The 13,772-nt window shown below is 60.4% G+C and overlaps 4 protein-coding genes across 4 annotated transcripts in view; 2 read left to right on the top strand and 2 right to left on the bottom strand.

Annotated features, from left to right (window-relative positions):
- The window catches only part of TRAVEDRAFT_122697 (uncharacterized protein), a gene marked incomplete at both ends in the record, with an annotated part of 4,739 nt that extends 2,930 nt beyond the window's left edge, over positions 1–1,809 (top strand). The window contains 2 exons of the mRNA XM_008039587.1: positions 349–529; positions 1,229–1,809. Of these exons, the coding sequence (XP_008037778.1) occupies positions 349–529; positions 1,229–1,809 (762 nt within the window). The remainder of the gene's footprint in view (positions 1–348; positions 530–1,228) is intronic.
- A 3,172-nt stretch (positions 1,810–4,981) lies between these two features.
- On the bottom strand, positions 4,982–5,786 carry TRAVEDRAFT_46736 (uncharacterized protein; the record flags this gene model as incomplete). The annotated part of the gene is made up of 2 exons (XM_008039208.1): positions 4,982–5,613; positions 5,666–5,786. The coding sequence occupies 2 exons, from the start codon at positions 5,784–5,786 to the stop codon at positions 4,982–4,984; spliced, it is 753 nt and encodes a 250-aa protein (XP_008037399.1).
- A 2,872-nt stretch (positions 5,787–8,658) lies between these two features.
- On the bottom strand, positions 8,659–11,434 carry TRAVEDRAFT_71498 (uncharacterized protein; the record flags this gene model as incomplete). Its single annotated transcript, XM_008039586.1, has 8 exons — positions 10,400–11,434; positions 10,323–10,345; positions 10,233–10,242; positions 10,084–10,179; positions 9,967–10,033; positions 9,633–9,904; positions 9,462–9,558; positions 8,659–8,984 (listed from the first exon to the last, which is right to left on the bottom strand). Exons 1-8 carry the CDS (start codon positions 10,616–10,618, stop codon positions 8,659–8,661), a joined length of 1,110 nt encoding a protein of 369 aa, XP_008037777.1. The 5' UTR covers positions 10,619–11,434.
- A 1,876-nt stretch (positions 11,435–13,310) lies between these two features.
- TRAVEDRAFT_122406 (uncharacterized protein) overlaps positions 13,311–13,772 on the top strand; it is a gene marked incomplete at both ends in the record, with an annotated part of 3,444 nt that continues 2,982 nt past the window's right edge. Inside the window, one exon of the mRNA XM_008039585.1 lies at positions 13,311–13,673. Coding sequence (XP_008037776.1) covers positions 13,311–13,673 — 363 coding nt within the window. The remainder of the gene's footprint in view (positions 13,674–13,772) is intronic.

Genomic DNA, 13,772 nt, shown 5'->3' with positions numbered 1-13,772 from the left:
AGCTCGACAACGACGCTACCGACATGCTCATCGACAAATGGCTCGAGCGCCCCCCACCGCCCGACTCCTATTACGACTGGTTCCAGCGCGTCCGCGAGCGCAAGCACGCCGCCAACGAGCTCGCACGCCGCGACCAGATCCTCCTCTGGAACAAAGGCGTCTTCGTCCCTGAGAACATCTTTACCCGCACTGTCGACACCGGCCGTCTCATCCCCCTCGACCGCACCTGGGTCACCCATGTCTACCACCACCGCTCCATGAAGCGCCTCACTATGATGCCTGTTATCTTCAGCATGGTACGTCTCTGTCCGTGTGGTCGTGCGTGTACTGGCCCATGAACTCCCGCAGCTCCCAGAGCTCATGCTCCTCCGCGGCATGCACGATCGCGGCTGCGATGAAATTTACGTCATTGTCACCGACCTCAAACGACACGAGATGGACCAAGTGTCCGAATACTTCCAATATGTCTGTCAAAACACATCTTCGGGTTACTGCAAGTCGAGCGCAGAGCAGAAGATCAATCATGACTGTGAGTTTTACAAGCATGCTCGTCCGGTTTCACCAATCCGCCTTCACGGCATGCAAGTTCCATTCCGCCACAGAAGGCCGTTGCGCGAGATTGTAGACCAGCGCGTGCGTGCATATACGTCCCTCTGTCGCCGAGTCCACCGCGTCGCGCTTCGTTCTGGCGAAGCAAACCGGCGGCAGAGTCGGCGACATTGGCGCGGACGGCCCGATCCCTATACATTATTCCTTGCAACATGCACACATGATACCCATCATTCGGTGGATGGGAGTGGGGGCGGTCATGGATTGCCGAATTCCACAAGTTCATATTCACGGCACTCCGGCTTCACGGCCTCGCGATCGTAGCCACTGCCCCTGAACCAGCGACTGCCAGATCTTAGAGGCGGGCGCGGTCTCCGATTCTGCCGTGTCCAAGTCGCGCCGTATGCCGACTGAGAACGACAACAAAAATCGGCGACACTCCCGTCTTTGCAGCGGTCCAGCGTGTTTAGATCGTGTCATACGATGGCTACGCGCGAGAAAGTGTAACCGGGAGGTCAAAATGTGAAATTGTGGAATTGTGTGTTCAGCGTTTCGTCTACTTCCAACCTTGCGGTTGATTCCTCACGGCGGGGTCGTCTCTCCAGGACATTTCCTGCGCCTCGCGCATACTATCCTCTACCCAGTATCAAATATAACGGTCCTCATCACTCGCCCTTAGACATACAACTCAGTAGCACCCTCGACCGCAACCGCCGCACCCCCTGTTTCCCCCAAATCGACCTCACCTTGCGCGCGATCCTCCACGAGAAGCGCCCGCCATTCATCGTCCTCTTCTCGCACCAGACGATGTCCTACTCGCAGATCCTCTTCGCGAACCCGCACTTCGTCCCCTCCCACGACGTCTACCACGACTTCCCCAGCGGCTGCCCAAACCCCGGCTGCACGGACAACTGCTGCGAGCTCATCCGCTTCCCCAAGCACGGGCCCGCCACCGCGGCGGTGCTGTGCACGTCCACGAAGAAGACGAAGACGAAGAAGATGCGCTATCGCTATGGGCGGCGCGCGCGCCGAAAGGAGATGTGCAACTGGATCGACTGCGACGTGTGCTTCTCGGACGACCCGCCGCCGACTGGGGAGGGGAGCTCCGAGGGCAGCAGCGAGGGCAGCGAGGCGGGCGCGGAGTACGGCGGCGGCGCGGGCGCGCGCACGAGCTACGCGGGGCTCGTGTGCAGCCGATGCAAGCTCGTGAAGTACTGCTCGGCGGACCACCAGCGATTGGACTGGGCGGGTGGGCGGTAGGCAGGTGCGCGGGCGGACGAGTGTGGCGCGGGGCGGATGTGGACATGTACATAGCGATGAATATATTTGTTTGCACGGAAGCGAGTGTGTGTGGCGGTGCGATGGCGGCTGGGCGTGCTCGTTGCTCGGTGCGCGGGAGTGCACGTGGATGGGGGATGCAAGGAGAGTACCTGCAATGAGATTAACGGACTCTGGCAGTACAGGAGGGGTTATTAGGACGGTAGGGGTTATTAGGACAGTCGGCGGGAGGGGAGGGGAGACACACAGAGAGCAGAAGGGCCGAAAAATATATTTCCTGCAAGGACACGGTGCTACATGGCTGGGAATCGCGTCGTAGCACCCCACGCAGTAATATACACAAGTCCAACGGCGGGAAACGCGAAAAACGCGGGCTCGAGAGGGCGGCCAGACGACCGTACTCGCTGAGAAGCGCCCGGACGCGCCCGAATGCGCAGATCGTGCACCGCGAGGTCGAGGTACCGTCGGAACGTGGTTTACGCCCAAGTGTAGACCGCGACGTGCAATTGCACTCGGGAAGTCTGCGCGCAAGCCGCCCACGCGCAGACTTTGCGCGAAATTCATGCTCGCGGCATGGGTGTCCATAACTTTCTGCCGCCCTGCACCGATCGCTCCGAAACTGTCGTCTGAGTTCGCGCCTGCTCTTGCGGTCCAAATCTGCGGCAGACGGGTCAGACATCTCACCCGCTGGACAACCTGCCTGCGATGGCACTTACCATCATGCGGGCCCTCTGGCGAACGTCCTCGTGATTCGTCTAACTCCGTATCATAGTCGGTGCGCGCGCGACGTGGCTCGTGCATTCGCAAAACGCAGGTTGCTGCCGTTCGCGCCCGTCTCATCTCGCCGCGTGCGCGCCATGTCGAAATTGCGCACTCCGGCGCTCGACTACGCACGGCCAAGCTCGAGAGGTCAATTGCCCACGCAGAAATGCTGTCTGCGGCCTGTGAATCATGTCAGGGCGAAAATGCGCACTATATGTGCGTGCACGCTCACCTTCGACAGCATCATGCAAACGTACCCGGGAGAGTGCCTCGCGCGAGCCCGATGGGCCACACTTGTCGAGCGGCTCTGCGAGCACTCAGGGCATGTGGCACTGCAAAGAAAGGAATACAGTCAGTACCATGGTAGCTAGTACACACCGTCGTGGCTTGGCAGCGTCGTGATATCGAGACACAGGCCCTGGAAGAGCCAGCATAGCCATTCGCCTCGAGCACCCCACCGGCGCGTGCTCGGATGCAAAGGTTGTACTCCGCGAAGCGGAATATCTCGAAGGAGTCCGCATGGGGCGCGTGTGCTTCTTCGCGTGTCCGCGATGTCTGCGCGAGGCCACCGGACAGTCGTGGATGGAAAGAGAGGGCAATGTCAGATTTGGCGCCCATACCTTGTGGATCCGTTCGTCCACGCGCCCATTCACTCCTCCTTTCACCTCCGCACCGCCACCACCGCCCGCTGCCTACGTCGTCTCGCGTCGTCTCGCGTCGCCTTTGCTTGCACTCGTGGCTCTCCGCTCCCGGGCTCCTCGCGTACAGTGGATCACCAGCGGTGCGGGGCTGTGGGACTTCGACTCAGCAAGGTACGCGCGTTGAGGATGTGATGCTCACCTTTTCAGCCGACGGGCACTACTGCATCCCCCCGCGTCCTCCCGCTTTTTGCTGTTCGCCTCGATGCTCACTGTTGCAGCGGTCCCTGGTACATGACAAGCATGAGCTCGACGGCACAGCTGCGTCGTCCAGCAGCGCGGAATCACATCGGCCCGCGGCGCCTCATGCGTCCAAGGTGGCGCCTGTTCGTCACGTCCTTCTTGACGCGCTTGTGTCGCCTTCGTACGTGCTCAGTGTGAATCAGAGTTCAATGTATGCATGCTCACCTTTGTAGTATATTTCACATCCCCAGGAAACGCGCAAACATCGTACGCGTCGACCCCCTGCTGTGCTGCCTTCTGCATGCGGCGGCACCCTCTCGATCTGCCGTCCCCCTGGCGCTCGTCACGCCCACAATGCCGGATGCCCTGACCGACTGCACTACTTAGTAAGATGGCAACACGGCGAATACACTTGTGCTCACTCGCCAACCTTGGTCTTCGTCTATCACTTGCTTTCTGCCGTCTGCTGAATCGAGAGAACTGCGCTTTCGGTGTGGCCTGCAGCGTCTTGTCTCGTGCTACACGGTTCCAGGCTGGCATCTTGGTCTTGGCCTCGCTCGACATGCACTGCCAACTCACCCTGCCGTCTTGGACACTGCTGCGAGTTGACTGGTCGTGCTCGGCGCCGCTAGTGAGCTCGTTCTGGGATGGCTGCCTTTGATGCTGACGGGCAGAGCGTCGAGTGGTGGTGGTGTTGCGCAGGTGGCGGGTGGCGGGGATACAGAATCGGAATGAGGCTGAGCGGCTGGCAGCGGCAGCATAGTGGCAAGCAATCAGAGCGTAGAAGAGGTGGGTAATGTTGACGGAAGATGACGCAGACAGATGGGAGTGCCGGCGAGGGGAGTCAGCAAGTAGGGGGAAAGGGGCCTAGTGGGGAGTAAGAAGAGAAGACGGTGGGGCGGACGCCGGCCGGGATTTATCGTCGAGGTAGTGCCTTTCCCGATTCATCGCTGCAGCAGCTTACCACGTAATGCCAGCTCATAAATCAATCTCAGGGTGAGGCCAGCCGTTGAGCCTCAATTAGGCAGCTCAGGGTAGTCCAGCCGCCCGCGGACTTGACGCACGGCCTGATCTCACAGACGATACCGAAAAGCAGCCGGTGGCCGACCCCGTACTATCTGGTCAGTACTTTTGAACCCGCCTGTACACGGTTTTCAGAGCAGACAGTGTAACGAGCGAAAGGATGCTCGCGCGGAGGCCCGAATCCGAGTAAACATGCCCAATTTGGCAGGCAGCGTTGTTTGTAGCGCCCGCGCGTAAAGGTTCGGCGCGGCGGACCTTCTCTCTCCTCCGCAACTACTGCGCCCGCCTCGCCGCCTCCCTGGCTTCCTCTCCGCTCGCTCGTCGATTAGTAGATACCAGACATTACTAGTGGATAGACTAATCTAGCACGAATCTGTCAACCTCCCGGACCCTGCCATGCCGCACACGCTGCACCCAAACTAAGCCCTCTTCCTCTCGCTGTCCGATGCAGGCCCGATCGCGCTAGAGAGCTCACCGTCGGGAGTCGTCTAATCGAACTCGGTGATTGGGTCGTCCAGGTCGTAGTCGTCCACCGGCTGCTCCTCTGATGCTCGCCCGGCGCCGCTACTGCTTGCCCCACTCGTCCCTGGCAGCACGTACCCCCTGCTCTTGATGCCCTCCCGCCGCCGCCGCTTCCGCACTCGCGTCGATGAGTCTGATGCTCGTGCCCGCCGCTTCTTCGTATCCAATCGCTGTTGCCGACGCTCCTTGGGCTCGGGCACCGTCGACGTCGCCTGGCGGCCGGTGTACTCCATGTTGTCGGGGCGGTAGGTGTCGACGTGGACCGTAGTAGCGCCTCTCCTGCGACTGGCCGCCTGCGCCTTGAGCTCCGGCAAGTGCTGGGGTGTGGGATGGACGCTCTCGGGATCGCGTGCGGCGTTCGCCTGGTCCTCGCGCGACGCTGGCTCGAAGTGCAGCTTCTCGGGGTGTCCATCGGGCAGGCACCACCGCCGACGGAGCTCATAGAGCATCACGGCACCGCCGCGGACGTTGCTGAGATCTGTGAATGGTACGTCCGCCGGCCATCCGACGATCTTGTGGCCGCCCTTGATGACGATGTCGGAGGCATAGTAGGCTGGAGCATACCGCATCCGCGTCTGTGCCCCGTGCGAGAGACGGTCTGGTGACAGTGTAAGTACACAAACCTTCGAGCGTTGGACACCATTACTCACCGATGCCATTGTCCAGACACGCACGCATGTCGTCCTTGACGTTGTCCCATGCCGATACAGGTCGTCTGCCATGTGCCTGCACGTGGGGCACAAATGGGTCGCGCTTGCGCTCCGGGTGCATATCGCGGCAAGGGTAGTAGAAGGGCGAGGTGCAAGAGGGAGAAGACGTGCATCCGGGCGCGCACAGGAGATACTTGAGTGCACAGCAAGGAGTAGACGAGTTCTAGGCGCGCTTGCGTCGATCTCAGCTGAGGTTGTCGCCCCGCAGGCCGCGCACACGGCCACTAGCCTCGGAAGTGGTACGCGCACTTCGCAGACTCGCCTGACCCTGATTTACTCGCATTTGACAGGGTCAATGAACGATTCAATCTCGCCTGCCGCATCAAGTGTCTCCTTTGCAACGGCACCAGATATTTCCGCCGGAGATGTGTACATGGAACAAGATATATATTATGGTGAGTGTCTCGAACCCTCAGCGTGTACTGCTTGTGCATCAAGCACTCTAACGGTCCTGTACTGCGAGCTACATGGGCCAGATTGACGGGCTGACAGTGTCCTCAACATCTGCCCCGCTCTCACACGCATTTAATAAAAATAAGCAGTCTGATCAGTCGCCAAAGTCAAGCGGTGGCAGCAGACGAAGAGACGGAGCACCGCGGGATGCTGCAGTGCAACTTGGCCCGATTCCAAGAGCTTGATTAGAGTTTGAGAGTCGAGACCTTTCGATGAGCCGGCTGCTTAGAAGCTTGCGGTGCGACAAGTGCACCCACCAGATGGCAGTAGAAGCGTCGTTTAGCAAGGCAAAGATCATGCTAATGTTGTGCATCAGTGTCCGAGTCCAGACAATCATCAGGAAAAACCCCCCTGGCAGATTAGCACTCAAGATGCTTATTTGGAATAATCAGCCGGAAGCCTGGCACATTAGTGATAATTTTCGAGTAATTCTGTATTAACGAGCTAATGATTCCTACTGGTGACACAAGTACTGACAGCTTAAAGATTACGGTGCAGACATATGGCAAAGACGGAAGCCCAGGTGAGAGAGAGCACTTTTGCACCAATCGTTGTCCGAGAGCGATCTCGAGGAATGCGCGTCGAATGCGCGCTTCAGAAGACCGACTAAATCCCGGGCGATCCGGATGTCCGGATGTCGGTAATAGCTAGTATCCGGGGCGCTTAACTATTTGACGCTGTTGGTGATGCACCTTGGGGAGCCACGTCACCGCATGTTTCTCCCTCCTCCCTCCAAGTCCACCACCAAGCCCACCCTGCTATGGTGTTCTCGAGCTGCTCTTCCACTGCCCTACTGCTTCCAGACACCAACACGACATTTCCTTCGCTTGTATGTTCCTCTTGCGGCTCTTGTCCTGGGTTACAAGCTGTCCGAGGTATCAAGCCTCTCCTTGGCGTGCTCAAGCTTCGCCCGCTGTCCGTGCCTCCTCGTCTACAGGTCCCCAGCATGGGCTCGCGTTCTCACACTCGGGGGAAATCAGCTAAGTCCCCTACTCTAGTGGCCGACTTGGTCCCCTCTACCTCGCACTCATTAACGCACACCCGCCGTCGCTTCTCGCCCTCTCAGCTGCGTGCTAATACGGTCGTGCTGTGTGAGCCGTCATCGTATACTGCGGACCTCCGAGAAGATCAAGAGAGCGGTGCTGTCGGTGAGACCCACTTCTCTCCTCCACTATGAGCCCGTTGGCTGACAACTTGTGCTATATACAGCTCATGTCTGCTGTGGTTTACCTCTGGTCTCAATGTCTGTGTGAACCCGCCATCGCACTCGCTGCTCCCGTGTCATCTCTTACCACCTAGTGTCCTGCTTGTGCACTTCGACCGGCCCCAATCTACTCGTTCTGTTCGGCGTCATTATCTGTCCTTATCCCGGCTCACTAGTACGTCCTGTCTGCTCAATCCTGGCTGCATACATTCTCGTCCTCGTTGCTCCATCTCTGTCTTCACATCTCTGTCTCGCTGTAGCACTCTCAACTTCTCCTTTCACTCGCTGTTGCTTGTGTCTGTCCCTGTGCGAGCACCTCGACTTCGCTGTCCCTTGGTCTGTCATGCCAAGCTTTGGTATTTGTCGTCAGTCTGTGTCTACGTTGTGGTCTAGACATGATGTTATAGTGCATGTATATATGATATTTGTATACTTTGTACGCTATATCACGATGTGGTCAATAGATCTACTTCACACCCTCATTATTGTGTGCTGTTAGTAGTGGGATATATGAAGCTTACAGCGTGCTCAATAGCGCATTTTGAGTGCAAATTAGTGCTAGTAAAATCTTTATTATGTGGGGACCTATCTAATTAGCACTCTGCAGCTAAAGTGGCTAATACATGGTCTTTAAGCTCTCATTTGCGCTCGTTTGTGCTCATTTGCCCGGGGGGTTTTTCCTGATGATGGTGCTATGCACCTGCACATGTCCTCTCATTGTGGATAGCAGACCCAGCGAGCAGCACACAGGTCTATTCATTCATCCAAAGACCCCACAGTTATGCACGCATGTGTTCGAAGGCTGCTTCAATCCTCTTGCCTAGTGCCTGGTACAGTGTGCACGAGGCGGCAGGACACAATAGCATGCAGAGCCGATGATGTCGCAGCTCAGCGCTCAGGGTTGATACCGCCAAATGACAGCGCTCCGTGTGCGCTATCCATCCGGAGCTTGGCTGTTTAGTACAGGAATTGGCGGGTACTGTGCGGCACACACAGCCGCAGTGTTTCGGACTTACTACCGACAGGGCACACGGAAGTTCGCCCCGAGGGCCGTGCTTCTGCTCGCCGTAATTTTGCGGCTATCTCTGTTCCGTCGAGTCTCGAGAATGCACCGGGGATGCGGCCGGGATTGGTGTCCGGAAGAGTACGAGCAGACAGTGCCAGAGGAGGCGGAGAAGTCTGCATGCCCATAGCATCTTCAGAACGGCGTGCTCGTGGCGGTGGATACACTTACAAAATCGCTGCACTAGAGACCATTACCTGCGGGAGAGACACACTACGGCGACGAAGCCCGCTCGACAAAGCGAAGGGAGAGGAAGCGGGCGGGTGAGGGAACAGTGCGGTCCGAGGCCGCGGCGCGGACCCAGTCTTCGCATATTCGTAGCCAAGCCCCACGAGTCGGCCGAGGTCCGTGCGACACGCGGCGAACGGCCTCTGCAATTCGTATTTGTACCCGTGCGCGCGGGGATGGGGCGGACACCTTGCCTTCATCTTCCCTCGCCGTTGTCTCCACCCGATGCTCGATTCGCCCAGCACCCTCGCGTACATGGTCGCCAACACCCTCCGCCCCCTCGGCTGTCTCGACGCATCGCCGCACACGCACTGAGGCCGCAGGTCAGTCGTTCTTATTCAGGTGTTTGCCCTCCCGCACCCTCTCACCTCGTTCATCAGCTGGAAGACGGCCTGAGTCAGCGCGAACACCCTGCAAGATGAACGGTACGCACGTCCTGCACGGTCTAGAACAGAGCCTGCCGCTCACACGTCCGCCCTCTCCTTTCCGCGCGTCCAGATACGCACACACACGCGCCCACGTCCGTATGCGTGCGCATGTGCGCGAGCTTGCGATAACGGACACAGCGAGGTGAGTGAGACCGCTTTGCCGTGCCTTGGACCGCGCGCCGGGCGAGGGAAATCGCGACGACGCACTTGAAGACGTGCTCGTCCTCGTTCTGACGCAGTTCCGGGGGCCTCTCCCAGGTCCGCCTTCCGCCTTCCGCAGTCTCCCGCTCCTTTCACCGCCTGCAATACAGCTCAGTTTAGCACGACACCGCCACGATACGGGATGTACGTACTGCTTACACGCTTCCAGGAATGCGCCGGCCGCTGATGCGAACGCCTCTGTTCCGTGCAGGACGCTCCGAACGTCGGGGATCGCGTGCGCGTGCACGATGCACCTCTGCCGATGCGCCAGATGTCGCCCGCAACGAGGTGAGCCGTATCTTCTGGTCCGCGCAGGACATACGAGCTCACTTGGCCGCTAGATCCGGGCGCGGCACGGCCCCGACGCGGCGTAAGCGTGTAGGACGCGGGAGACAAGCGAGCAGGGGTGGGAGGGAAGTAGCCGTAGCCGTAGCACTGTAGTAGACGGTAGGAGCGGGGTGTCGCGCCCGTCTGCGCGCAAGACGTCGACACGATGGGCGTGTGTGCGCCGAGGAGAAGAGCAGTGCGCACGAGAGAGCCGCATTGTGGGACGGCAGGCGACAAGTCGGTTGTCCATCGCAGCCTCTCACGCCGTTTGCTAGCTGCAAGACGGCTCAAGTCAGCGCGAACAAGCTGTAATGCGAACGCCAGGAACGGTACGTACCTGCCAAACTGTCCGTGATGGTTCCTACCACTGACACATCCGGCCTCTCCCATTCGCGCCGACGCCGCTAGCAGACGCGTCTACAGCCGTTAGTGTACGCGCGGGCCCGCGACGCACCTGACGCGGGATTGCGCTCGCGCTCGCGCTCGTTCCTATGCGGTTCAGGAGGTCAGTCGTCTCTAGCGTTTTGTAGTATCCCGCCTCGTTCACTGACTGCGGCAAAACCCAATTTAGTACACGCCCAATGCGGCGCGGAAAGTACGTACCTCCCACGCCCTTCAATCTCGCATTAACACGTTTAGCCCCTCTGTTCCGGACGAGCCAGACGTCATGGACCGCGTGCGCGTGCACGGCACATCTCGATCAACAGACGAGACATCTACGAAAAGAGGTAAGCGGGCTCCTCTGGTGTGTATAGACATGATGAGCTCACCTTGTAGGCTATTCGATCCAGGCACGACTCGGACACGATCCGGCGGCGGAGTTCGCGTACGGGGTACAGCGACTCGGAACAAGCGGGCGTGGGGAGGGCGGGAGATGTAGCCGTAGCCGTAGATACCGTAGCAGACGGCGTCGCGGGCGCTGTGTCCTGCGAGGCACGGGCGTCGAGGCGGGGTACGCGTGCACGCAGCGAGGTGCATGAAAGTTGCATTGCGGGGCGGGCCACGAGGTAAGTACAGGTGTCACTAGCTACAGCGCGCGCCGGCGGGCCTCTGCCGTCCGCCGCGCACACGCGACCTGGTCGTATGGGGACGTCGGTCTAACGTCCACGACGTGCCATGCGTCGGCAATGGCGATGGCGCCGCATCGAGAAGTGCGTCCGCGCGTCCGCGCGCCGTTCGCGCCGGCGGCGGAGTCGCCGTGCACCGAGTCTGTGCGCCTTCCGCGAACGGCGTGCAAGCCTCCTGCGCGCGTTCCCCGCGACACTGTGATCGCCATGCACGCCGAACGCACCCGCCCCGCCCGTCGGATGCGCCTCTGCACCCAATTCGGTCCATGTGCGCGCCGATCGCGGCATTTTCGACGCATTTTGGCGTCCATTTCGCCAGAGTTCCGCCCGCCGCGGAACGCACAGCCGTCGTGCGCGGCTCAAAATCGCGCGGAACGCGGGGCGGGGCCTCTCGAGTGCCCGTGCCAAGCTGCCCGGCGCCCGGCGGCGTCCTCGTCGCGCGACGGCCGTATCCGTGTCCCCGCGCCGCGAAAGTGCGCCGCGAACTTTCTTTCCCGGATCGCGTCGAGAGGCGGAGGGCGTGTGCCCCATGATGCACCGAGCCTGTGGTTGTGTTTTGAGACGCCTGGGGTGCGTCGCGCGCCCGCTAAGGTGACGGCATGGCGGCGGGAGCCCCGACGCGGGGGCGGCGCCTACGTCGTGCCCGCGCCCTCTAAGATGCCGTGCGCCCTCGGGGTACTCTTGGGTGTTCGTATGCGCGACGTTTGCGCCGCGCTCGTACGCCGAATTCGGCGCGGCAGGCCTTGGGGTGGGTGCTGAGGGCGCCTGAAAATGCGCCGTGGTCAGCGTGAATCGTGAGCGGCACAGCTGATAACGCACCAGATGTATGCTGTGGGTGTACGTTGCGCGACGTAAGAAGCTGGGCGGCGGGGGTGGCGCGGTACGCGAGATGACGTGCACGTAGGCGTGGTCGCCATCGATCGCCCGCCAAATGGACGAAATTCAAACCGTTCGCACGCGCTCAGAAGCAGCGGCGAACGACTGTCAGCATCTGTGGGCATGTTCTGGCCAAAATACACGTCCGTACGGCGCGGGACGGGCACGGGACGAGCGATTTAATGCATTTTGTACCTGAAAACACATGAAATCAGCCGAAATGTGCCAAATATTTTCTTCTCGGATCGCGACGAACCTCACAGGGTGTATGCTCCGGTGTTCATGGACGCTGTGTGTTGCATCCGCGAAGCGATCAGGTACGGCATTGACGCACGACGTCGACGTCATGTTTCCGTGTCTGGCCACTGCAACGGCGCGACGTGCCCCTCGCCTGCGACGTCGTGCGGCGCCCTCGTTGCCACAGACGGTTGAGGGCACTCCTGGCGCAATATGGCGTGGGCGGGGGGGCTGTCGTGAGCAATATTGGTCCGCGTATTCGCATTTCTGCGTCAGGGGGATCTGAAAATGCGCGACTGTCAGCGCAGTTCGCGCCCGGGGCGGCTGGAAACGCACATACGGCGACATCGCACGTCACTCGGCATGCATGCGAGAGTGCGCGCTCGCCTGACGAGTGCATCTGGCGGTAGGAGGGGAGGACGCCGCCGAGACTGTTGCCGGCTCGTGAGCGGCGTGGCAGGCGAAGGACGCGTACGGCGGCTTCGTGCGTGGACATACGTCGCGATCAGTGCACTAGGAAGATCCTGTCAACGTTCCAGCGCGGGGAACCGCGATGCGCGTGCGCGGCGACGTATTCTGTCGGGCGCGTTCCCGCAAACCTATATGGACGTGGTAAGCGAAGTTCGCATCGGGGCGAGCTAAGATCTCACCGAGTGCAAGCGCAGAGTGCTGTCTATGACGTGGAGTACATGCCACAGCAAACGACTGCTGCGGGGCGACGGAAGGAAGGACGGAAGGCGGTGGGGGTGTCCTGGGGCCAGCGTGCGAAGAACGCTTGCGGCGTCTTCGTGCTCGCGCAAGCAACGTATTTCATTCGAGATCGATATTTCCCCTCCGTCTGGGGAAGGGGCGTCAAAGTCTGGAGGGGGCGCAGGGTGTTCTTGGGCGAGGAAGGTGTGAAGTGAACGTCACCTGCGCACGGTCCCGATGTAGGCGTTCGCGGCGCAGATAAGCCGGCGACGAAGCGCAGAAGACGCGGCTGCAGAGAATAGAGTGGATAGAATGGCGGGGGACGGAGGGCTGGACGAGGCTGGCGCGGAATGGAGAGGAGGAGGGAGGCTGGAGGCGGAGAGCGAGGACGGACGGTAGAGGCGGAGAGCGAGGACGGACGGGCGGAATGAGCAGCGGACGCGGTGAGGCGGGCGCTTGAGAGAGCGAGGAGGTCGAGCACAGGTGGAGCATCCCGCGAGCCACGCCGTATCCTGCAGAGACAGTGACCCTCACGCGCTGCAGATGAGAGCCGGGGCAGCACAGGAGCCGAGGTGCGAGACCCCAGGACAAGACCGTCGGGAGACAAGACCGCACTTGGACGCGTCGCGAGCGTGCAGGGAGACAGTTTAGGGCGGGCCGTTTCGCGTCACAGTGCGCCATTCTATTGGGCGCCTCTTTCGGGCGAGCATCATTCCCGCTTTCTCCGTTCTCGTCTCTCTTCACACCCGCCTCTCGTCTTCACTCGCGCCCTCTGGGTTCACCTCGCCCGACGCCCAGCGCGTGCTGCACGATGCCCGGCCTCCACTACTCCAAGTTCATCCCGCCGAGCCTCGCGATGAGCGAGCTCGAATGCCAGAAGCTCGACAACGACGCTACCGACATGCTCATCGACAAATGGCTCGAGCGCCCCCACCGCCCCGACTCCTATTACGACTGGTTCCAGCGCGTCCGCGAGCGCAAGCACGCCGCCAACGAGCTCGCACGCCGCGACCAGATCCTCCTCTGGAACAAAGGCGTCTTCGTCCCTGAGAACATCTTTACCCGCACTGTCGACACCGGCCGTCTCATCCCCCTCGACCGCACCTGGGTCACCCATGTCTACCACCACCGCTCCATGAAGCGCCTCACTATGATGCCTGTTATCTTCAGCATGGTACGTCTCTGTCCGTGTGGTCGTGCGTGTACTGGCCCATGAACTCCCGCAGCTCCCAGAGCTCATGCTCCTCCGCGGCATGCACGATCGCGGCTGCGA

This window comes from Trametes versicolor (genome assembly GCF_000271585.1).
Source record: "Trametes versicolor FP-101664 SS1 unplaced genomic scaffold TRAVEscaffold_5, whole genome shotgun sequence".
In the NCBI taxonomy this organism is placed as follows: Eukaryota; Fungi; Basidiomycota; class Agaricomycetes; order Polyporales; family Polyporaceae; genus Trametes; species Trametes versicolor.
This window is presented reverse-complemented; position numbering and strand designations above follow the sequence as displayed.